This window comes from Monodon monoceros, unplaced genomic scaffold, assembly GCF_005190385.1.
Source record: "Monodon monoceros isolate NGI ecotype Baffin Bay Population unplaced genomic scaffold, NGI_Narwhal_1 Super_Scaffold_6, whole genome shotgun sequence".
Lineage (NCBI taxonomy): Eukaryota > Metazoa > Chordata > Mammalia > Artiodactyla > Monodontidae > Monodon > Monodon monoceros.
Window position 1 is genome coordinate 42,719,311 of NW_021703783.1, and position 24,724 is coordinate 42,744,034.

General features: G+C 40.7%; 1 protein-coding gene across 7 annotated transcripts in view; it reads left to right on the plus strand.

Moving 5' to 3' along the window:
* Positions 1–24,724, plus strand: part of RBMS2 (RNA binding motif single stranded interacting protein 2) — a 64,462-nt gene that overhangs the window by 31,291 nt on the left and 8,447 nt on the right. For 4 of the 7 annotated variants that reach the window (XM_029206675.1, XM_029206676.1, XM_029206673.1 and 1 more), the window contains 12 exons: positions 6,451–6,617; positions 11,180–11,238; positions 12,084–12,175; positions 13,240–13,397; positions 17,424–17,503; positions 17,637–17,746; positions 18,155–18,201; positions 18,743–18,836; positions 22,933–23,010; positions 23,350–23,460; positions 24,083–24,163; positions 24,601–24,686. In XM_029206675.1, coding sequence (XP_029062508.1) covers positions 6,451–6,617; positions 11,180–11,238; positions 12,084–12,175; positions 13,240–13,397; positions 17,424–17,503; positions 17,637–17,746; positions 18,155–18,201; positions 18,743–18,836; positions 22,933–23,010; positions 23,350–23,460; positions 24,083–24,163; positions 24,601–24,681 — 1,158 coding nt within the window. In that variant the 3' untranslated portion in view covers positions 24,682–24,686. Of the gene's footprint in view, positions 1–1,483; positions 1,649–6,450; positions 6,618–8,032; positions 9,230–11,179; positions 11,239–12,083; positions 12,176–13,239; positions 13,398–17,423; positions 17,504–17,636; positions 17,747–18,154; positions 18,202–18,742; positions 18,837–22,932; positions 23,011–23,349; positions 23,461–24,082; positions 24,164–24,600; positions 24,687–24,724 lie in introns of those variants that run through there. The other 3 variants (XM_029206678.1, XM_029206679.1, XM_029206677.1) reach the window with 3 other exon arrangements.

Sequence of the window (24,724 nt, forward strand, 5' to 3'; positions counted from 1 at the left end):
TACTCATCTGTGAGTCCCCACTGCATCAAGCAGGGCATGGAATATTTGCATTCAGATATTTATTGAATGATTCAAATAATGCAAAGGGTCTCATGAGTGAATATTAGGAGGTCTGTTACTTTGCAGGGAAAGTGGACTTTCTCTTATTAGGAGACATTATGACAGAACTCAGAAAATAATGTATTTTTAGGCAAAAATGTTCAGATGTGTTATATGTCCCAGAGACCACTGGCTTTAGGAGCTTGTCTTGTGGATCATCAATATCCAGGTTGTAATAGGAATTTTGATGTCAGGCCACTGGATTTTGTATCTGTGAGACTTTCTTAGGCGTTTATTAAGATGATACACAATTAGCAAATCCCCTAAGTTTATTTTACTCCTTTTAGCAAATATCCATGCTTATACTCTATGCCAGGAACTTCACTGGGCACTAGACACGGGATGGAGTTTTCTCCTGCTCTGGTGACAATAAGAGTTAAGGGCTTAGGATGGGGATAACTTTGATAGCAAATGAATGGATACAGGGTTTGTGAATTTTATTAAACCAGGCAAAATGAACACTTGATCAGAGAACCTTATTTTCAGAATAAAGACAGTGTTTCAGTTACATTAATTTTTAAGTAGCTCATCTGACTGGATCATTCTTTTAAAGATCTGATGAAAACTTAGTGATTGGGAAGTAGGCCTTGTATCACTTCTACCATTATGATCTCTTGCAAGAGAGCAAAAGGAAGAACGCTCTCTTGTCTCCTAGTTTCCTGTAACTCAGCAAGACAGGAAACATAAAGTTCCTTGCTACAGGAAGACGGGAGTTTGATTTTTCTTTTTCTGGATGAAGATGAAGGAGTTATATATTTCTCTATCCCCATACTGTAAGCCCTTCCCCGGATTATTATCCCAGAGATTCTTATGGGATATTTTATAGGACAGTTCTCTAACCATCCTTCAAATACCACCCCCCCAATCTTTAGGAAATTAAAGTCTCTTCAGTATTTTATCTAAAAGGCCTCAGCCCTAGACAGTAAAAGAAGAACAAAACATAAGGAATCATTTTATAATCTAGACATAAGTAACTTTCTGAGGAGGTCAGAGAGAGGTAGTTCTGAAGATGGTCAGGGCCTGCTTACTGAGTAGTTATCTCGCTGCCTGCCTCATAGGCTCAAATCTCTTCATGTGCTTTCCATAAAAACATCTCTCCAGAGTTTTCCTGGATCCTTAAGAACTTCTGGGGGGTGGGGGGACTTCCCTGGCAGTGCAGTGGTTAAGAATCCGCCTGCCAGTGTAGGGAACACAGGTTTGAGCCCTGGTCCAGGAAGATCCCACATGCTGTGGAGCAGCTAAGCCCGTGTGCCGCAACTACTGAGCCTGCGCTCTAGAGCCCGCGAGCCGCAACTAATGAGTCCATGTGCCACAGCTACTGAAGCCTACACACCTAGAGCCCATGCTCTGCAACAAGAGAAGCCACCGCAATGAGAAGCCCACACCGCAATGAAGAGTAGCCCCCGCTCGCTGCAACTAGAGAAAGCCCACGCGCAGCAACGAAGACCCAATGCTGCCAATAAATAAATAAATAAATAAAAATTAAAAAAAAAAAAAGAACTGCTGGGGAAGCATCAAGTCTCTGCAGACAAATAACAGCTCAACTTGGGTGAGTTATCCATATTCTGCAAAGGAAGGAGAATTTTGTCCTTTAATTATAGAAGAACTCCATTTTTTAAAAGACTCCAAATTTTAAAATAATAACGGTTACTGACAGTTTATACTTGCTGTATGCCACACACCATGTTAAGTACTTTATATCCATTAACTCATTTGTCCTACCTTTCTTTGCCTTCTTTCAGCTTTTATGTATGGCTGTTTACTATGCAAGGGGAGTGGCCCTTCTAGGAAACAGCCAAGTCCTCCCCCTGCTAGTGTTCTCACACACCTTTTATTGATAGATTCTAGTCTCCAACCAACCTCAAATTTGGTGTTCCCTAGCATTTGCATTCAATCAATTCGTCTTTGCAATCCAGTGTTCCCTGTTCTGCCTTGGTAACGAATTGCCCATAGGCATCTGGGTTTCACTGGAAGATCCAAAGCCAAAAAGTCCTCGCCCTGAGATTGCTTCCCACCTTTAGCTATCATAACTGAGTTTACTCCACTTCCCAAAGAAGTAGTGCAATACTAGAACTTTCTAAAAGCATTAATACCTCCTTTATAAGCCTATATTTCTAAGGTGGTGCGTTAACTTTTAGCTAAGAAATCAAACTTCCAGGCTCTTCCATGCTAACTACCAGGCTTTTCACGCCTTGCATAGTATTTTAAAGGTATTTAAATGTTTACTAACTGAATAAATTAACCAGTATTTATTCTAAAAGCATTCAGCATATATCCATCAAGCAGATAACTTCAAATTCTGCCAGTCTGAATTTAACTTCTATACTTTTTCCTGACCTCCCTTCATGTCTAATATCTCCTAACTAGTCTTACCACCTCTGGTCTTCTACCCCTCCGAACCAGCTGGGATAATGCACCTAGTGTTAGCTTTCTCAAACATATGTTATCATGTCATTTCTCAGCTTATAAACCTGTTAATGTTTCCCAGTCAGAATTAAATCTCCTTCATGAGAAGACTCATACATAGGGACTTCCCTAGTGGTCCAGTGGTTAAGAATCCACCTTGCAATGCAGGGGACGCGGGTTTGATCCCAGTCAGAGAGCTAAGATCACACATGCCGCGGGGCAGCTAAGCCCCCATGCTGCAACTACAGAGCCCTCGAGCTCTGGAACCCGCCCACCAGAACTAGAGAGAAGCCCATGCGCCACTATTAGAGAAGTCCGAGCGCCGCAAGGAAGAGCCCACGTGCTGCAGCTAAGACCCGACGCAGCCAAATAAATAAATAAATATTTTGTAAAAAAGAAGACTCATACCTACCTTTTCTACTGGATAACTTTACATATTTCTTTGCTACGTGATAATATGCTACCATCCTTTATTTCTAAAGGCAAATCTAATACCATCCCAGGTGTCTTAAGATTCTAGGACAAATATGAGGGCCTTGTTTTAAACAGTTCAAATCTTGCTCTTCATTTTTTAGCTTAGGCTCGGACAGAGAACCAGTGGCCTCAGAGAACCGTTACAGACCAACAGGAGTCAAGAGAGACAATACTGCCCCACCCTTCTCTCGCCCAGTAAGAATATCTCAGTCCTCTGGACTCTCATATATACTGCCCTGTTCTCTTTTATGTACATAGGTAAACAAGGATCATTAGTTTACATTAGTTATTATTGTCTCTCCAAATAGTTTCTTTCGGGAAGCTAGATAAGCTTTACTTAGAGGCTTTCTTGACCTTTTTTATTGAATTCTCTTGAAAAGAGAATATTTTTCTATTTTTTCTCTTTGGAGACTATGTAGTAGTTTCAAGAGCTGTTTGGGAATAGCAAAAGAGAAGAGTTTTGGGTTTTTATTTTCTGAACTACATCTTTTTTTCTAGGAATTTTTCTGGCCTTGCAGCAAGTTTATCATTGACTAAGACATATTTTTAGATTATAACTAAGACATTAGTGTTAAAACCAAGGTTATAACCATGGTAGTAAACCAAAAGCTTCTTTTCAATTTCTTTCTTTCCTCAGTAACCCTTGTGTTCTTATTTGGACAGTCGTAGCATCATTGATAACTTCCTCTTAGGAATATTCTCTCACCTTGGGAAAGGGGATAGATGAGCTCTAGCTGAGGCAGGTGATCTCATCTGCCAGTGCTTGGCACATGATATGATGCTGCTAGAGTTGCTTCTGCTATATCATTGTTACTGTTGGCATCAACATCACCCCACAGGCCTGGAATCTCTTATTTATTTATTTAGGGGCGGGGTGGGGGTGTGGCACACCACACGGCTCGCAGTATCTTAGTTCCCAAAACCAGGGACTGAACCCAGGCCCCAGCAGTGGAAACGCCGAGTCCTAACCACTGGACCACCAGGGAATTCCCTAGACTCTCGTATTAGAAGAAGCTTGGCTTTCTCAGCTAAGGATCAATAATGGCAATTCCTTAGAGATGAGGAAAGGCATATCTTAGTGAATGATCTCGAGCAGTGATCTTATTCTGAACTCAGGAACAGCCATGATTAGAATATAGTTGATAATCTTCTTGGCCTCTACTTTATTATTATTTTTTAAAAATATTTATTTATTTATTCGGCTGCGCCCAGTCTTAGTTGTGGCATGTGGGATCTTTGTTGCTGCCTGCGGGATCTTTAGTTGTGAGGTGTGAACTCTTAGTTTCGGGATGTGGGATCTAGTTCCCTGACTGGGGATTGAACCCAGGCCCCCTGCATTGGGAGCATAGAGTCTTAGCCGCTGGACCACAAGGGAAGTCCCTTCTTGCCTCTACTTTAAATCAGATGGTGCACTTAAAACAGTAGTGATAATGGAGGGGGCCTAGACCACTAGTATTTGATTATTATTACATGTCTACTAATTCAGTGGAGATTTCAACATCATTCTTAAAGTATGTATTGCCATTTCTAGCACTGGATGTATGACTTTTAGGTTTATTTGCCCTGATTTTGTCTTGTTGTCTGAAAGTTGCTGAAAAACGTGCATGTGCCCTACCCTGCACTTGTCGACTATCACTACCACCACAGAGGAATAATTCATATTCTTCTGGCACATGGATTGTTCTATATGGAAAATCCTAGTGTAAGTGCTGGCAAAGAGAGGGGGACAAGGATAGGAAATATAAAGGGTGTATCAAGAGCTACAATAGGTCATGAGGCTTTGGGCCATTCCAGAATGTGGTATTGGGTTTCTTCTTTGCTGCAGTATAGAGCTGAGGAATGAACTGTGTATTTGCAAGTGGGTACACATTTGTGATTATGTATAGTGACAAAAATAGGTAAATACTTGCTTCAACATATTTAGCTTGAGCAAATATTTTTATTTTAAAGTTTGCTAAAGGTCAGAGGCGTGAAATGTAAGAGGCACATTTCACATTAAGATTCTTTGGGGGGAAGATTTCCCCTCTTTGATATTCATGTTTCCCTTTTTCTTCTGTTACCACTCTAATCCCTTACCACTACTACCAGAGAAGAGAGAGAGGGGGAAAACCTGGAGATGCAGCTAGTATTTTATAGGGAAGTAATTCCAAACAGATTTATACTATACAGTGCTTTAAGACAAGGGAGAACTGGAATATGAGTATGATATAGTAAAATGCACTATATTATAGGTAATTATGCAAATTTAGAGGATTATGAACCATATATATGTATATACACTAGAAGCCTGATTAGAGCATAAGGGTATAAAATATGCCATGAAAGAAATGGATCCATGTTCCAGTCAACCTGGTAATTTTTCTCTAACAGAAGTACCCCCCTACAGAAGGGGCTCCAAAATGTAGCAGAGTCTGGTTGCCTGTCCTGGTATCAGTAGTGAAAAATTACAGATGTTTCACCCCAATGCTGGATTTCCTTAACCATACTTTATCTATTATTCATTCATATTTAAACTTTTAAAAACTTGTAAATAACTTATGGCTAAACCCCTATCAGCATAGTAACAAATTTCATTTTTTACTACCTGGCATGGTAATTAGTATTTCATTTTGTTTGTCTAATCTTATAATAATTTTCAAGCTCCTGCAGGTATTTTGCAGTCTCATATTCTACAGTTTTATGAATAATCTATGTTCAACTTTTCTATACCTTCATCATTTAATAAATTTTTATTAGTTCCTCTGTGATTTTTGAATGGAACCTAGATTTTATTAGTCTTGTCTCATTACACAATTTACTTAAGAGGCATACATTAATTGTGTCTCCAGCATCTGTATGATAAAAACGTTCCTCTATAACTAAGTACCTTTTTTCAAAACCTTTATCAAGCTTATTTTGGCCTCTCATTCCCCCTGAAAGTTAGGTAGGACAGTTAAATATTTTCTTATTTTATGGCAGAGAGGAATTCCTTTAGGCTTCTTTTTTAACGCTCTTTTTAAAAAATTAATTAATTAAGGGCTGCATTGGGTCTTTGTTGCTGCGTGAGGGCTTTCCTCTAGTTGCGGCGAGCGGGGGCTACTCTTTGTTGCAGTGCACAGGCTTCTCATTGTGGTGGCTTCGCTTGTTGCAGAGCACGGGCTCTAGGCACATGGGCTTCATTAGTTGTGGCATGCAGGCTCAGTAGTTGTGGCTCACGGGCTGTACAGCGCAGGCTCAGTAGTTGTGGCGCACAGGCTTAGTTGCTCCGCAGCATGTGGGATCTTCCCAGACCAGGGCTCGAACCTGTGTCTCCTGCACTGGCAGGCGGATTCTTAACAACTGTGCCACCAGGGAAGCCCTTTTAACTCTTTTGATGACTTCATTGCTGTTAAAGTTTGGAATCATTCTTTCCAAGGGGCCAAGATCTTCCTCACTCTTCAGCATCTAAATGTATAATTCTTCTGACCTTCTGTTCTTCATGTCTCCCTGCAGCCATATGTGTCATTGTCTCAGCCAATGGCACCACCTAGTCCAAGCAACAGTACCCCTAACAGCAGCAGTGGGAGCACTGTAAATGACCAGCTGAGTAAAACCAACCTCTACATCCGGGGATTGCAGCCAAGCACTACAGACCAGGACCTAGTCAAGTTGTGTCAGTCGTAAGTTGGGGTACATAGGGGTAGGTCTCCAGGGACAGTACAGATTTGGTGATACTGGCTTCTTACCAGATACTCTTATCCTGAAATGCAATATTATCAATATTTTGCTTCTACCCCTATAGTTGCAAGGTTTCTCAGCAGCCCCTCTTAGAGGAATTCTACCTACTACCAATATATAAAACTTTTATGTGTTTCTCTGAGGAAAGCTGGATAGGGCTGACCTTTGAAGCCTAGTTAGTACATGACTTTGTTTCCAGCATGTACCCAGAACTGATGGTCTTAGTGGAAATAATTCCTATCCTTACACCTTGAATAGAAATGCTCAGTATCTCTAAAGATACTGATTAGTAGATAGTGAAAACCAGCAGTAGGGATAGAAGAAAGTGGGACTAGCCAATCGAATTATACACTTAGGAGAGTTTCTGCTGCTAGAGTTATTCTCAGTGACCCAGAGGAGCCCTCAAATTAGTGGATAAAGAAGAAAATGGAGAAAGAGTTGTCACTTGGCATCTACCCCCTAAAGATCTTTGGGGTTTCTTCAGCATAGATTTGAGTCATGAGGTGGAGACAACTACCATGGAATTAGCCCAATTAGGAAAGCTGGAAAAATTGCAAGAATGCAGAGAGGCCAGCTCAATTCCATTTGGCAGAAATATATGTGTTTCAAATCATTTATATGGGGGACTGATTAGAGGCAGAAGTCTGGTGGGATGGTAATATTAATGGGGAAGGGGAAATCGAGTTTAGAAAGAAATAAAGATAGGAACCTTAGTCTGTGTAAATTTACCATCTTTTAAAACTCTATTGAAGTATAACAAGCATACAGAAAAGTGCACAGATCAGAAGTGTTTATAGAACAGTGAATTTTCACAAGGCGAACACATCCTTGTAACAGTCCCTGGTAACCAGATCAAGGACTAGAACACTACCAGCTCTTCAGAAGCCCACCTCCCAGTGACAGTCTCTCCCCCACCCCCAAAGGTATCTACTGTTTGGCTTCTAAACGATTGATGTGGCTTGTTTGAACCTCATATAAATATAATGATATAGCACATACCGTTTTATGTCTGGTTTCTTTTGTTCAATGTTGTTTGTGAGATTCATCCACATTGTTGCATATAGCAAAAATGTGTTCATTCTTATTGCTTTATAGAATTCCATCATAGGAATAAACCACAACTTATTTACTTGTTCTGCTGTTGCTGGACATTTGAGTTGTTCCCAGTATGTGACTAGTATGGATACGGACAGTGCTGCTATGAACTTGTACATGTCTTTTGGTGCATGTGTATAAGTATATACATTTATGTTGGGTATATACCTAGGAGTAAAATTGCTAAATCATAGGATGTACATTTGTTCAGCTTTTGTAGATACTAGTAAACAATTTTCTAAAGTGGTCAAAGTAACTCAAACTCCCATAACAGTATGAGTATGTGGCAGCTGTTCCAAATCCTGAAGAGGCAGAACATTCTCCCCTCAAAATGTTTGTATGCGGCATCAGAGGTACTCTATAAATCCCTTACTCTACTGAGGTAGTGGCTTTTGGAAGTTTGCTAGCACCAGGCTGCACAAAATCAGTCTCTAAAGGCTAGATGTGTGTATAAAACCTGAATCTGTTACCTCGGCTTACCTTGCTTTAGAAGGCTATTTAAATGGAACTTAGGGAACTTAGTCTAGGACTAGTAATTTTTTTGAGGGAATGGGAATTGGCAAAAATGTTGGTTTATGAGGGAAAAGAGTATCATATCAATCTAGTTCCTTGATTTCTGCACCCTGTATTTCTTTTTTTATTTTTTTTGCGGTACGCAGGCCTCTCACTGTTGTGGCCTCTCCCGTTGCGGAGCACAGGCTCCGGACGCACAGGCTCAGCGGCATGGCTCACGGGCCCAGCAGCTCCGCGGCATGTGGGATCTTCCTGGACTGGGGCACGAACCTGCATGCCCTGCATTGGCAGGCGGACTCTCAACCACTGCGCCACCAGGGAAGCCCCACTGTGTATTTCTTGTACTAAATATAATGTGCTGCAAAAATCAATCCTCTCACTCCACAAGACAGAGAAAAAACTCAATTCTACTTCACTATACTTTTAGACTTTCATTTTGCCCTTCCCAGTAGTTGCCTTACCTTCTGCTATGTCTGAAGGGATGAGAACAGTCAGGGTCAGCATGTACAATAAGAAGGAAGTAAGGAGCCCAGTAGGGGACCATAGAGAAGTAGGAATGAGGAAGGGAAAGAATAGGTGCTACATGAGTTATGATGAAAGGGAAGCTGTGAAGAACTGGTGGGTGGAATCCTCATGGGTGTGTGAGCTGGGAGGGACACCTTTCTGTGAAGGGTGTTTCCCATGCATAGGACTTCCTGCCTTTGTCCCAGTTATCTCTCTAGGTTGTACAGGAAGTAAATGTTGCTGGATCCTAGGCCCTGGTGGGCAGGAAGGAGAGGCGTGGAGTCTGGAACTGGAACTCCTGGTTCTCTTGGAGGGACTCCTTCGGAGGAGGAAGCTGCATGATCCAGCTGTTGCCAGCTGAAGTGGAAATTCTGACTCAAAGTCTCAGGCTGCTCAGACCACAGCAAGCTCCACCCTGGGGCCTCGATAGGGATAGCAGCGTGTGTGTGTCCTCTGGCTTACAGTCTCTTGCATCCCTTCCTTTCCTAAATTTGGGAAAGAATCCAAGTATGTAGCCCTGAAGGGTTAGGTTCGCCACATCCATTCTAGCCTCCAGGGCATCGCTTGGCTTATTCTGTCTAATCCAGTGGGTCACAGAGCTCCTCTACAACAGTCAGTGAGAGGCTGCCAAGGAGCGAAACAAATACATCAATCATCGTATGTTCTTTAGGAATGGGATGAGAGGAAAAGTAGAAAAAAATGCTTGTTTCAGGTATTCGTCTCAAATTCAGTCCCTGCCAACTGTTTTCAGTTAAATTTTATACTTCTGACTTTGTTAGTGATTTCTGTTCTGTCTCTCTAATATTTTCACCCTCCTGGAGTGGAATGTAGAGACTTCTTTATAGTAGAACACTTCTAATATAATCCCTGACCTGTGATAGATACTCCGCTGCTCAAGTTTGGGGAACTCCACATGAATCTGCTGCCAAAGTATAATTTTCAGAAAGTTGAAAAGCATAACTCTGCTGCAGGTATAGATGAACGCATGCCAAATATTTATTTTACTCATTAGTGAGGGAACTAGCAGGATGGTAAAATGGGTTCAAAGAGTATTTGAGGGACTGAAGAAAGAATGTTGGAATAAGATTACGAGGTTACAGAGAAAACTGGTTCATACCCTATAGGACTATAAAACAGTAACCTTTGGGATCATCTTTTCTAATGGACAGAAATTATTTGTATTTCTACTAGATAAAAATCTACAAATTAATATGTATCTTCACAAAATCTGGGCCCTCATCAGTAATAAATAGTAACTGAAACAAAGAAACATCCCCCTAGATAACAGAATATACTTTGAATGGGCCTTGTAGACAGTGTTCCAGAATGACATTGAAAGAATGTGCAATCCTCATTTTGCCTTATCGTCAAGTTTTGGATAATTTTCTTAACACAGCTGTTGCATTTGCTTTTATGCCCACTCCCCTCCCTAATACACTGAAATCTTGACAATAAGAAATAGAAATCAGGGAATTCCTTGGCAGTCCAGTGGTCAGGACTCGGCGCTTTCACTGCTGGGGCCCTGGGTTTGATCCCTGGTTGGGGAACTAAAATCTCATAAGCTGTGAGGCGCAGCCAAAAAAAAAGAAAAGAAATAGAAGTCTCAGAGATTAAAGCAGGAAAGAGCCATTTGGTTAAATGTTGAGGTCCCATGAATATAATAATAATATAATATAACATATAATAATAATAATAGCAGTTAAGAGTGTTCAGGTGTTTACCATTTGATAGACATTAGTACTTTATATTCATGCACTCATTTCATATTTCCAACAATCCTATCTCCATTTTACAGATGGTGAGACTGAGGCACAGAAAGGTTAAATGATTTGTCCAAGATCACACATAGCTATAAAGTGGCAGAACCAGGATTTGAACAAAAGCAGTTTGGCTCAAGTTGACCTTCACTCAGGGGGCCAGTAGAAGGGTGAAGAGTGGGGTGTCAGAGAAGAGAAACAGTTTTTCATGGGAGGAATGGTGTTTCTTCAAAGGAAGATAAATAACATCAAGGATTATTTTTAGTCCTCAAGGAATTCTAGCCAGAGCTCTGGCCTTACACACTGCTATGTGGACACCACCAAGCTTCTTTCCCAAAAAAAGACAGTAGTCTTTTTCTCACTAGTATCTGAGTCTTATTTGGGGAAGAAGAGAGAAATGTGTTGATAGTGTAGGGACTGCAGTTACCTTATTTCTTGTAGGTACCTTTGGGGAATAGGTTTATATGATAAGTGTGACGTTTTAAATTCATTTCTTCTTTGTTCTAAGGTTTGAGTAGGGACAGTTTTCCTAGTGGGAGTGAAGACAGGGCATGGATTCATCTAGATGTCTCAATCTCTGTCCTAGTCTAAATCCCTGTCCCCAGATTATCACTTTGCATTTTCTTCTCCCTTAGATATGGCAAGATTGTCTCCACTAAGGCCATACTGGACAAGACCACAAACAAATGCAAAGGTAAGAGAACAGCTGCTCTTGGTGGTGGAGAACAGCTGTAAGTGAGGCCATCCCTTGCCTTTGCCCGTTATTGCTGCAAGTCCCTGGTTTCCAGTGCCAGGGAGGAGTCTTCAGGGTTTTCAGGCTTAAAAGACTAGTAGGTATTTAGATTCTTTGTGACCAGATAGCTAGAGCTGAAAATGCTGTTTTGGGGACTCAAGGCTAGAAGCCTGCACAGAGTGCCTTTGAGTCCCCTGGGCCTACTTTGGCTGTCATGTTTCCCTGGATTGGATGGTAGATATTCATTCATGGGTGAGTTTATTTCTACTTAGCAAAGCATTGTAAATGCCTTTTGTTTGTGGAGGTGGGTTGGGTTTGTTGGGGTTTTGAGCAATTCTAGGTGGGGATGGAAGAGTGGAAGGAGGGGAAAGGGCTGTACATTGGGGTGAGGAGGGGCTTCTTCCAGCAGGTGGCTGATTATCTGCTGTGGAGAGGCTGTATTTCCTACATGCCTAGCATTTCTGCAGGTGTGCCTAGAAAAGAGAAGGGGGTTCTTTTGGAAATAGAGGGGGCTGTGAATTATTAGAGGAGCCTAATTCTTGAAACCTGGGATTTCTTAGGGGAGAGGGAGGAAGGCAAGGATACCATAAAGACCTCATTGCCCTTGGCATTCTTAGCTATAAAGTAGACCAAATCTCACAGGGTTTGAGGAGCACGTGGATAACCACCTGAAACCTCTTCATTTCTCTTCCTCCCTACCACTTCTATTGCGTGGATCGTAACTCCTCCTCTGTTTCCTGAAAAGCCTGGGCCTCCTACCTCCCTCACACCCCCCACCTCCCAGTGATGCTGTTTCCCTGTTCCAGGCTATGGCTTTGTGGACTTTGACAGTCCTTCAGCAGCACAGAAAGCTGTAACAGCACTGAAAGCCAGTGGTGTGCAAGCACAGATGGCAAAGGTAAGGGTGCTACCCCATGTCTATTCCTCTGAGGGGTTGTAGTTAGCACCAAAGGCTTCCAGAGGTTTAAGAGCCATGCGGTTGATGGGCAAGGGCTATCTGCAGTGCTTTTTAATTTATTTAGATAGTTATTTAGTTATGGCTGCATTGGGTCTTCGTTGCTTCGTGGGCTTTCTCTAGTTGTGTTGAGCGGGGGCTACTGTTTGTTGCGGTGCATGAGCTACTCATTTCAGTGGCTTCTCTTGTTGAGGAGCATGGGCTCTAGGCGCGCGGGCTTCAGTAGTTGTGGCTTCCGGGCCCTAGAGCACAGGTTCAGTAGTTGTGGCGCACGGGCTTCGTTGCTCTGTGGCATGTGGGATCTTCCCCGACCAGGGCTCGAACCTGTGTCCTCTGCGTTGGCAGGCGGATTCTTAACCACTGCGCCACCAGGGAGGCCCTCTCCCACCTCTTCTTGAGAAAAGCCCTCTGACATTAGAGTGACTTTAGACTTCCTGTGAGACTAGAACTTTCAGGGCTCCGTGGTGACCCAGTGAGCTATACATCTGGCTCTTAGTGCAACCCCCAGCACATTGGCTTCCCTTTTCCCTTCTCTTCTCCTCCTGCTTTCCCTCCATCAGGGAGTGTACAGGCATTCCTACTAAGAGGAGTCTGCTGTGGCTGGAAGAGCGGAGTGGGGGGATTACCCAGAACAATGCAGCCCGGGAAGCAAAGGCAGTCCAAGAGAATCCAGCCTCTGGGACAGGCTGTTGGGCTGTTGGATAGGAGAGGAGAGCGCTGCTCTGCCTAGTTCTTAAAGAGACAGCCAAAAACTTCATTGATGGCTTGTACTGTGGGCTTGTACAGTACTAGAAATATTAAATCTGTGGGGTTTTTTGGCCCGGACTCAGTTTATAACCCATGACCCATGATAGTGGGACCAGGTGTTACAAATCGTTAAGATCCTCTTTGTTTATGTGCATGCCTCCCTGCTCTCTCTTTTCTGAGATGTCATTTTGTGGCTGCCCACTGAGGGTGGGAGAGGGTTAAGAGATATGAAATTCATTTTTTCACTTTTATTTCCATAGCAACAGGAGCAGGACCCCACAAATTTATACATCTCAAACCTCCCACTGTCAATGGATGAGCAAGAACTGGAGGGAATGCTGAAGCCCTTTGGCCAGGTTATTTCCACTAGAATCCTTCGAGACACCAGTGGGACCAGCAGAGGCGTTGGCTTTGCAAGGTGAGGGATGCCAAGAATGGGAAATGATGAGGTTAATAAGGAATGTCACTTAGAAGGTCACCAGAAAGTTTGTGCCCTGCTCCCCCCAGGACCAAACGATTAGTCGAAAGTACTTGACAGTAAATCAAAAGTTCATTTAATTTTAGGTCACAATACTCACAAACCTATTTTCTCCCAAATCTTTATCCTTTCCCCATTACTTTCTGCTATTCTAGCCTTTGTTTCTTTGATTCAGACCTAACCAGAATAAAATAATTCCATATCTTCTTATAGTTTACTGAGTATTTCTCATCCTATTATTTAATCTGTGAAATAAATATTAATTCTCCATTTTATAGAAAAGGAAACCAAAATTCCCAATATGAAGTGATTTGCCCAAAGGTCTCACAGGAGCAGAGCCCTTATCCTTCTGGCTTCAGGATCAGCAGGATGAAATGGAAGATTTGGTACCTTTTCAGATCTGTTGAGAGTCGTAGATTCTAGAACCAGCTCTGCGACTAACTGCCCATGTGATATCAGATCTTTATGAGCCTTGGTTTACTCTGTGAAGTAGAGATTTAGATGAGTGATTTTCTTAAGGTGTTCCCTAGAGCTGCAGAGTTTTTCAGGGTACCTTCTTCCGAGCTTAGGGTCACTATTGTAGGGCTTCAGCCTCTTCTAGCCCACTTAGGAAATGGTTCTGCTTTTATTTAAGATTTTGCTTGAAAGGAGATTCTGTTGCCTTTCTAAAAAGTTTGAAAAGTATTGGAGTAAGTGATCTAAAAGTCCCTTTTTCTTTTATAATATCTTCTCTGGTCCAAGAACATTCCTTTACTCTAGAGTGTTTTAGACCTTGAGAACAAGGAATAGGACCTTTTCCCTAGCCAACTCAATCTTGGTGGCACCACCTGCTGGCAATCCCAAGTATAACTAAAGGGGAGTTTCTAAGGTTTGTGATCATCAAACGTTTTTGCTCCATACTCTCAAAGCAAAAGCTCCAGTTCATGGCACCTTAGTTGTCTCGATAATTTTTTAGCCCTAGACAAAAGAAATACTTAACAATTTGCTTTATTAAGTAATTAAATGGTCTAGACAATTCAAAAAGTGTTTAATAAATATCTTAACAACTTTGTAGTTATTTGAAAAATACATTGAAAGAGAAAATATTTTTATTTCATTCTTAAATAACTATACTTTCTAGTGAATGTGTGCCTGTTGGACACTACACAACTTCTCAAACCTTGGAATCAGATTGGACACTTACACCCTCATTTCCTGTTACACATTAGTTTTCTTATGGTACTTGCTTTTGTCATAGCAACCACTGAAAAACCAGCTTTGCAAAAATATGTTATCTAAAGGATTGTAGGGTGATCTAATGTTGAAATGATGAACTGTTTAGAGTTAGTCGTCTTTACAGTAGATATCCAATAGGTATTGCTGTATTTTCTTCAGAAAGTTAAAATATCCCTTGTTGTGCCTCTGTGAGCTCATCACAATGGCCCAGGGCGCCTCAAAGCCCAGTGTGGGAAATATGGCTTTGAAAACTTAAAAAACTATGAAATCTCTTGCATGTTTCTACATTAATACCTACAGATTTTCTTCATACATTTAGATTCTTGCAAAGTATAATTTCCAGCAATTTATAAATATTGACATTTTAAATAAAACTGTCATATCATTTAAAAATGTATCTAAATGAGATCTAAATGTCATAGCAATTTGATACACAAAATCATTTTAAAAATACCTAGGGCATTTTTTTAAAAGTCATAACTCTTACATCATTCTTATAGTGTTCTGTTTTTCTTCTTGATCTTGTATTTCCATTGTATTTCCCTACAGAATTGTATTCTAGTGTAAAATACTTTTTTATAGTTGAAAGTCTTTGTATGGATCATTGTTACATTTCTCTGCAATGAAAATATGTATATAAATTTTTTTCCTGTGGCCCTGAGTCTATATGCATTAATCCATAAGAAAATTATCTTTATAATTAGTTCACAGTTGCCCCAAACAACATAAATATATTAAAATGTTGATACAAAATTGTTTCATCTAAAGTAAATTTTATTGGAAATGCTCCTTTTAGATTTGTATAATTAGATCATGTGGCCATCAGTGAATATTGTTTATTGCTGTAACAAGACAGAGTTTAGTACCAGCTCTGTTCCTGTGTTTTGTTTTCATGGTGAGGAACCTTGTTCACATAAATAAGTAAATGGGAATGGAAAGAGTTTTGCTAAAATAGGAATTCTTTGAATTCCTTCTGAATTATATGCCAAGACCAGGGTGATCTATCATCCAAAATGACTTTTTTATGTGTCAGTTGACAACTTGTTGAGTCCTCTAGCTTGTGGGAAGGAAGAATTGGAAACATCTGACTTAACAAAAAGATTTGTAACTTAGTCCTCCATGCCTTGTGTTGAGCTTTGGGATGAGTTCGAAGTATATTGAGAAGAGTGGTTGTAAGAGGGGACTTCAGCCTTGATCATTAGTGATCACAAGCTCTCCCTCAGGCACATCAGTTTTAGGAAAGAGTTTATGAGGAAGCTGAGGTCCTGAAAGTGATTCTCTTAAAACCCTCCATGCCTGCTCACCCTTTTGAAAGACTAAGGAGTAGGAGTAACCCAACTCAACACTTTTTGCTCTAGGACACCTAAGGTTATTTTCTCTAAAAGTTTCCATTTGAGGCCTTTTTTAGTAACTGCCTTCATAGGAATGGTTCATATCTTTAGTTGTTATTGGCATAGAAAATATACTGAGACTTACTTTAAATATGGAAAGAGGGGAAGATACTGTACCCTGTATTATATAGATCTTTATCATTTTAAAACACATTTATATGCATTATCTCATTTGATCTATACAGCCCTGTGTAATAAGGTAGATGGAGATTTGAAGCAGAAATGAGGAATGAGTCAGAAGGGTTTTTGTGCATTTTCTAACTCACAGAGACTTTGAGCGGTGAACGGGTGCTGGAATCTAGATTTTCTGATTTTTACTCAGTCCTCTTTCCCCAACAAGACACTTTAACTCAGTAGTTCCTAACATCGTTTTTTCTATCACTCTGGACCATAAACCCTGTCTTAATACTCTTTCCTCCCACAGACTCATGAAATCTTTTTTTTCTCCCATTTTTCAAAAAAAATTGAAGTATAGTTGAATTACAATATTGTGTTAGTTTCTGGTATACAGCAAAGTGATTTATATATGTATCCTTTTTCATATATATGTATACATATGTGTTTATATGTATATATAGATAATATATGTATACATATACATATATATTCTTTTTCACATTCTTTTCCATTATGAATTATCACAGGATATTTAATATAGTTCCCTGTGCTATACAGTAGGACATTGTTGTTTATCTGTATTATATATATTAGTTTGTATCTGCTTACCCCAAACTCCTAATTTATCCCTCCCTGCCCCGACTCATGAAATCTTAATGATGTTATCAGTAGCTATTTAGACCTTGATAATTATAACCAGAAGCAAAAAATAAATATTGGCAAATTCTTAGCTTGTACAGTTTTATCAAAGTGAGGGAAGGGGGAACCCCTGGTGGTCCAGTGGTTAGGACTTGGCACTTTCACTGCTGTGGTCTGGGTTCAGTCCCTGGTTGGGGAAGTAAGATTCCACAAGCTGCACAGCGTGGCAAAAAAAAAAAAAAAAAAAAAAAGTGAGGGAACAATTTCCATTAGGAATTTTGTAATAAAAAATAATGGTAACAGCATTGTATTCTTATTTAGGGACCCAGACACAACACTAGGCCCATCTATCAGTGTCTTCTTTGGAATATTCATGGTTTGAAGACCACCATTATTCCTTTTAGGAGCCAGTTGAGAAAACCTTCATTAGAAGCTGGGGTTGCCTCTTTAAGATACCTTGACTTTGTGTGGAGGAAACTCTGTATTTCTGTAGCGACAACTTTTGGAGCATTTGTGGGGCTGGGAACTTAGAGCTTTCTCTTCGAATATAAGGAGAGTACAGATCCTGGAGAAGGTAGACCCTAACTCCTCTTGTGCTCCTTAGGATGGAGTCCACAGAGAAGTGTGAAGCCATCATCACCCACTTTAATGGAAAATATATTAAGACACCCCCTGGAGTACCAGGTGAGGCATCTGGGAATCAGGCTGAGAGGGCCACAGGTTATGACTTCCTGTGAACATTCTGGAGGATTTTTGCATGAGTGAGTGGACTAAGTGAGGTGGGACTCAGCTGCCTGTCTGCTTTCTCTCTTGGCAGCCCCATCTGATCCCTTGCTTTGCAAATTTGCTGATGGGGGTCCAAAGAAACGACAGAACCAAGGAAAATTTGTGCAGAATGGACGGGCCTGGCCAAGGAATGGAGACATGGTAAGAGGCCCTCTAGGAGACAGGAATACTAAGGACATTAAAATGTAATGGATGGGGCTTCCCTGGCGGTCTGGTGGTTGGGACTCCGTGCATCCTGCATGCCGAGCAAAGCGGCCAAAAAAAAAAGAAAAGTGGAATGGAAATTTCCATGGCCTGATTTCTGTGGTAAACTTGAGAGCTACAGTATGTAACAGAGATGCTGGCTGCTTAACATGCTCTTCAGTGTGGATCTTGAATGGAATTTTGCATCCTGCACAACCAGAAAAACCCTGGAACAGTTGTAGTGGGATTAGTTCAGACTTCATTTTTAATCAGTTGAACCAAATACGTCCTCAGCCTTGAAATTCTGGTCCTGTTCCTGTTCTCACTAAGGGCTCACAATGTGCGTGCTGTGTTCTTTCTTTATAGGGTGGTATGGCCTTGACCTATGACCCCACCACAGCTCTTCAGAATGGGTAAGGGTGTTTTCTATAAACAGGCCACCTGAAAATGACAGCGGCCTGTGTCCAGGCACTCGGATGTTTCATCTTGATATTTAAAGAGTAGTCAGTGGTGGGACTTCCCTGGTGGCACAGTGGTTAAGAATCCGCCTGCCAATGCAGGCGACACAGGTTTGATCCCTGGTCCGGGAAGATCCCATATGCTGCGGAGCAACTAAGCCCATGCACCACAACTACTGAGCCTGCCCTCTACCGCCCATGAGCCACAACTGCTGAGTCTGCGTGCCACAACTACTGAAGCCCACATGACCAGACCCATGCTTCACAACAAAGAGAAGCCACCACAATGAGAAGCCCACACACTGCAACGAAGAGTAGCCCCTGCTCGCAGCAGCTAGAGCCCGCACACAGCAACAAAGACCCAACGCAGCCAAAAATTAAATAAGCTTATTTAAAAAAAAAAAGAGTAGTTAGTGGGAAGTGGCTGTGTCTATCAGTGGGGGCCCTTGCCTTGTAGTTTCCTGTGACTCCTTACTGATGAGGTCCCTTCCTACAGGTTTTACCCAGCTCCTTATAACATCACCCCCAACAGGATGCTTGCTCAGTCTGCACTGTCCCCGTATCTTCCATCTCCTGTGTCTTCATATCAGGTATGTTGTCTTCATATCAGGTACGTTCATGCCCAGAAAAGGGTGTGGTGGTTTTCCCTACCATTGTGTTTTAGACTGGGAACTACTTGTTGTTCTTTTGTTTTTTCCTTTATACATACTATACACAAATAGTTTTACATAAAAGTATAACATGTGATCACACTACATGTATATGAACTGTTGTAGAAGCATCCTTTTACTCTCCACCACTCCCACAAGCAAACCCATGTTAATTTCCTACTAGTTTCCATATTTTTTCTTATCTGCATATACACATAAGTATAGGGTTTTGGAAGTCATTGTTTATGTTACAAAAATTTTCCATATTAAATATATATTTTTACACTTTACTCTTCTCATTTAAACCAGTGATTCTCAAAGTGTGGTCCCTGGACCAGCAATATCAGCACTACCTGGGGATTTTTAGAAACACAAGTTCTTGGACTCCACCCTAGATTCACAGGAACTCTGGGGACGGGTCCTACCAATCTGAGTTTTAACAAGCCCTCCAGGTAGTTCTTATGCAGCTCTGTTCTAATTATTTCCTTTTTAATAGTAACATATTTTATGCTGCACATATACCAGAATTCTCCCACTATACCCCAGTGAAAGGCATTCTTTGGATTTCAGTTTTTATCTGGTGCAAATAATGCTCTAGTAAACATCCTTTTGCCTGTATCCTCACATATGAGTGCTTTTGTTTCTGGGGGCTAGAGTCCGAGGGGTGAGGTTGTTAGGTTGAATAATACACGGACTTTCAGTTTTATAGATGTTACCAGATTGCTTTCCACAGAGACTGCCAATTCACATTCCACTGGCAACATATGAGAGTACCCATTTCCCTCCAGCCAGAGGTGACATTGCTCTTTAAAAATTTTTTTCAATCCTGATACATGTAAAGTACATTGTTACTTTAATTTGCACTTCCCTGACTGCAGCTGAGTTTAAGCATTTTTTTGGTCATATTTTTATTTGCTCTTCATATACTTGGTCCTTTTTCCTGTTTGACTATTTGTTCTTTTCCCATCAACTTATAAAAACTATCAGTATTATTGGGACTTCCCTGGTGGTCCAGTGGTTAAGATTCTGTGCTCCCAAAGCAGGGGGCATGGGTTTGATCCCTGGTCGGGGAACTAAGATCCCACAAGCCACACGGGGCAGCCAAAAAAAAAAAAAAAACTGTCAATATTATAAGTACTAATCTTCTGAATGTTATCTTTGTTACAAGTTTTTTTTTCAAAATTTAATTGTTTTCTGTTGACTTTATGGTCCTCAAACTTCAGCTGTGCATCAGAATCACTTATTAAACCTAGGTTACTGGGTACCACAGCAAGAATTTCTGATTCAGCAAGTCTAGGGTGAGAGGCAAGAATTTGTATTTCTAACAAGTTCCCAGATGCTGCTCCTGCTTCTGCTGCTGATCCGGGGACCATACTTTGGGAATCACTAGTTTTTGCCGTACAAAAGCTTTAAAATTTGTGTATAGTTAAATATGTCTGCTTTTTTACTTACAGCTTTTGCATTTCTTGTCTTAATTTAAAAGGTCTTCCCAGTCCCTATATTGTACATATGGTCCCCAAGATGTATTTCATTGTTTTACATTTAAATGTATAATAACCAGGAATTTATTTTTGTATATGACATAAGATAGGGGTTCTATTGTATTTCCTTCAAAATGTTCACCAGTTATCCTAGCACCAAATTATTAAATAATCCATCCTTTTCCCACTGAATTGAAATGCCACCTTTGTCATATAGTAAACACTGGAATCTTTTTCTGTATCCTTTATTCTCTTCCAGTGATCATTGTGTCTGTTCCTATTTCAATAATGTATTGATTTGATTACAGTGGCTTTCATAGTATGTTCTAATATTTGATAAGACAAAACCTTCTCCACTCTTTCATACTTTTCTTTGCTATGTTTTGGCATTTCTTCTTCTGTATAAGTTTATGATCATTTTATCTAATTTTTAAAAATCTGTGAGGGAGGATTTTAATTGGAATTACATTAGATCTATATATTAAAGAGGATTGACTTCTTAAAAAGTACTAAGTCTTTTCACCTAAAATATGGTATTTCTTTTCATGTTCTCAAAGTTTTATGTCCTTCAATAAGATCTTAGTTTTATTTATGTAGGTCTTATGTTTTTCTTGTTAAATATACTTCTAAGTGTTCTGTAATTTTTATAAGCATTTTTAGATGCTTACTGATACACTGAGAAGTTACTAATTTATGTTCATCTATCTTGTATACTGTTCACTTACCAAATCCTCTTATTACTACTAGTTTTTTTTTTTTACTTAAATCTCTTAGGTTTTCTAGGTATACAGTTATATCATTGATGCAAAACAATAGTTCTCTCCTTCTTTTCAATTTTATGCCAACTGTGTTCTTATCCAGTTGTATTTATTTGACCCCACTACCTAATGGGCTACTATAATTGCAGTGGTTTTAATATTTCTCTGTTTGGGTTAAGGTTTGCAGATAGTTTTTGGTAATAGCCTTTAATATATGTAAGTAGTTTCTTTCTAGTCTCTATTTTACTTTGTGGTTTTTTTTGGTTTTTTTTTTTACGGTACGCGGGCCTCTCACTGTCGTGGCCTCTCCCGTTGCGGAGCACAGGCTCCAGACGCGCAGGCTCAGCGGCCATGGCTCACGGGCCCAGCCGCTCCGCGGCATGTGGGACCTTCCCAGACCGGGGCACGAACCCGTGTCCCCTGCATCGGCAGGCGGACTCTCAACCACTGTGCCACCAGGGAAGCCCTGTGGTATTTTTTAAAATTTATTTTCTGGTCGCATCTCGGGGCTTGTGTGATCTTAGCTCCCCGATCAGGGATTGAACCCGGGCCGCGGCAGTGAAAGCGCTGAGTCATAACCACTGGACCGCCAGGGAATTCCCTACTTTGTGATTTTTTAAAAAGTAAATGGCTGCTGAATTTTCTAAAATGTCTTTTCAGCATCTAATATTACACTATGGCTTTTTTTCTTCAATTTTGACTTATGTTTGTAGAGCTTCTGATCTTGAACAATCCTTATATTTGTGGAATAAACCTACTTGTCTATCAAGATGCATTTCTAGCTTCTCGTTGCTTTTTTTAATCTTAAAATTCAGATATAATTTACAGACGATAAAATTCATCCTCTTAAAGTGTACAAGTCAGTATTTTTTAGTATATTTATAGAATTATGCAACTGTCCCCATTATCTAATTCCAGAACACTTTCATCACCTCAGAAAGAAACTGTGTACCCATTAGTATTTATTCCCCATTTGCCCTTACCCCTGCCCGTGGCAATGACCAATATACTTCCTACGTCTATAGATTTGCCTGTTCTGAACATTGCATATAAATGGAAGCATACAGTATATGTCTTTTGTGTCTGGCTTCTTTCACTTAGCATGTTTTCAAAGTTTATTCATGTGTAGCATGTATCAGTACTTCATTCTTTTTTATGACTGAATCACATTCCATTTTATGGATATGCCACATTTTGTTATCCAGTTATCAGTTGATGGCCATTTGAGTTGTTTCCACCTTTTGGCTATTATGAATAATGCTGCTCTGAACTATTGTGCACAGTTTTGTGTGGACATATGTTTTCATTTCTCCAGGGTATATACCTAGGAGTGAAATTGCTGGGTTACATAGTAACTCTATGTTTAACTTTTTGAGGAACTGCTAAACAGTTTTCCAAAGCCCCTGTACCATTTTACATCCCCACCTGCAGTGTATAACATTTGTTATTGTGTCCTTTTTTAATTATAGCCATCCTGAAGCGGTATCTCATTGTGGCTTTGATTTACATTTCCCTAGTGACTAATGTTGTTGAACCTGTTTCATGTGCATGTTGGCCATTTGTGTATCATCTTAGAGAAATATCTACTCAAATTTGTAGCCCAGTTTAAAATTGGATTACTTGAAGTGTAAGAGTTGTTAATATTTTTTAAACAGTTTATTCTTAATATTTACAGTTTCTGAGGGGGGAGCACACTCCAACCTTATGTGGGTTTTGCTGAACATTATCAGATCATTGGGCGAAATAATAGTCTCTAGGCAATTAACATTGTTGTTTGTTTATTTTCGCTTGCATTAGAGAGTAACTCAGACATCTCCTCTACAAGTACCTAACCTGTCTTGGATGCACCACCAGTCATACCTCATGCAGCCTTCAGTGAGTGTTCAGAAGTGGGCAAAAGCCAAAGAGGCAATTTGATGTAAAGAAAAACAGTGGGATTTGATGAAATGAGATAAGGGTGTGAGTTCTGGCTCAGTCTCTTGTGTAACCCAGGTGTTTGACCTTAAATTCTGTGAGTTTGCTATTCTTAGACAAGGATCCCTCCAGATTGATGGGCAGTGCCTGTTCCTGCTACATAGCTGGGTCGTTGCTCACCTATCATTTCCCAGGATTTTTAAATGTCTGTCTTCAGTGGTTCTGGTAGCCATGAATCACCGCTTCAGGCAGCCTCATAGGATGCTGCCACCTAACCCTGTCCTTTGTTGCTGCTTCTAGGGTTCAGTTCTGACACCAGGAATGGATCATCCTATTTCTCTCCAGCCTGCCTCCATGATGGGACCTCTTACCCAGCAACTGGGCCACCTCTCGCTCAGCAGCACGGGCACAGTAAAGCAGGATATTTTTTTATTATAAACTCCTACCAAGCAAAGAATACCTATGTAATACTCTTAGGTTTAAATACTCTTGAATAAGGATGGGAATCACTTCAGTGTCATCGAGGGCACACTCAGAAAAGGCGATAAACTAAAAAGATAATAATCCGTGAGCTAGGAATACAGCCATTCTGCTGTTTAGCTCATTCATTTTAACTGATTCCTACTCATGCAACTAAATAAATGGTGTTTCTACCTACATATTAGTTTATCTAGTTCATACACTTTCCTAGAAGTCTTTATCAAAGTAGTAACAGGAAGAAAGGGTGAAGCTCATTAGTTTTCTTGTAGGTCGGACGCATTCTGATTTGTTCAGGAGGGCTTAAAGCAGAGAAGGCGTTGAGAAAAAGCAGAAGACAGGAAAGAGGAGGAAAAGGTAGTCATGTACGTAGAAGCCTCTCTAAGCCAGTGTACTTTAGAGTCACCTGAAGTGCTTTTAAAAAGCACAATTAGGACAATTAAATTAGAATCTCTGGGGACGGAACAATAGGCACTGGTAGTTTTTACAGCTCCCCAGGTGCTTTAAATGTAGCCAAGAATCACTGCTCTAAGCCTATTGATGTATCTCATTCCAGTATATGCCAACAGCTGCAGCTATGCAAGGAGCGTACATCTCCCAGTACACCCCTGTGCCTTCTTCCAGTGTTTCAGTTGAGGTAAGAGCTTTATAACCTCTTTGGATTGAAGATTGGAAAATGAACAGAGGCAGATTTTCCCCTGATCAAAATCTTCCTCTCACAGTGATGCTGATTCTGTGTTCACAAATAGCTGGTAGGGATGTGAAGAATGTAGGAAGGAAAGACTTAGTTTGTATCTTTGAATGAGGCCCTTCCTCTCATTTGGCAGATGGTAGTTAATCCCAGGATGCTGGCTTGTATCGACTCGTGTGTCCTGGGAAGAGGATGGGTTGCTCTAAACGTTGGGGAAGTGATGCTCTGAGTGTGTGTGTGTGTGTGTGTATGTATGTATGTGCACTCACACAGGCGTGTGGGAATGGGTTGGTTGGGGAGGACATGCAACTTAGCTAGGCTGCTTCAGTGGGAGGTGAGGAAAGGATGCACAAGGTGACTCTCCTGCCTTGGCTGTGGTACAGGAGAGCGGCAGCCAGCAAAATCAAGTGACGGTGGATGCTCCCTCAGACCATGGGGTCTATTCTTTCCAGTTCAACAAGTAACAGTGGTAAGAATCACATACTGAGGGGCGGGGTGGTCTGAGCA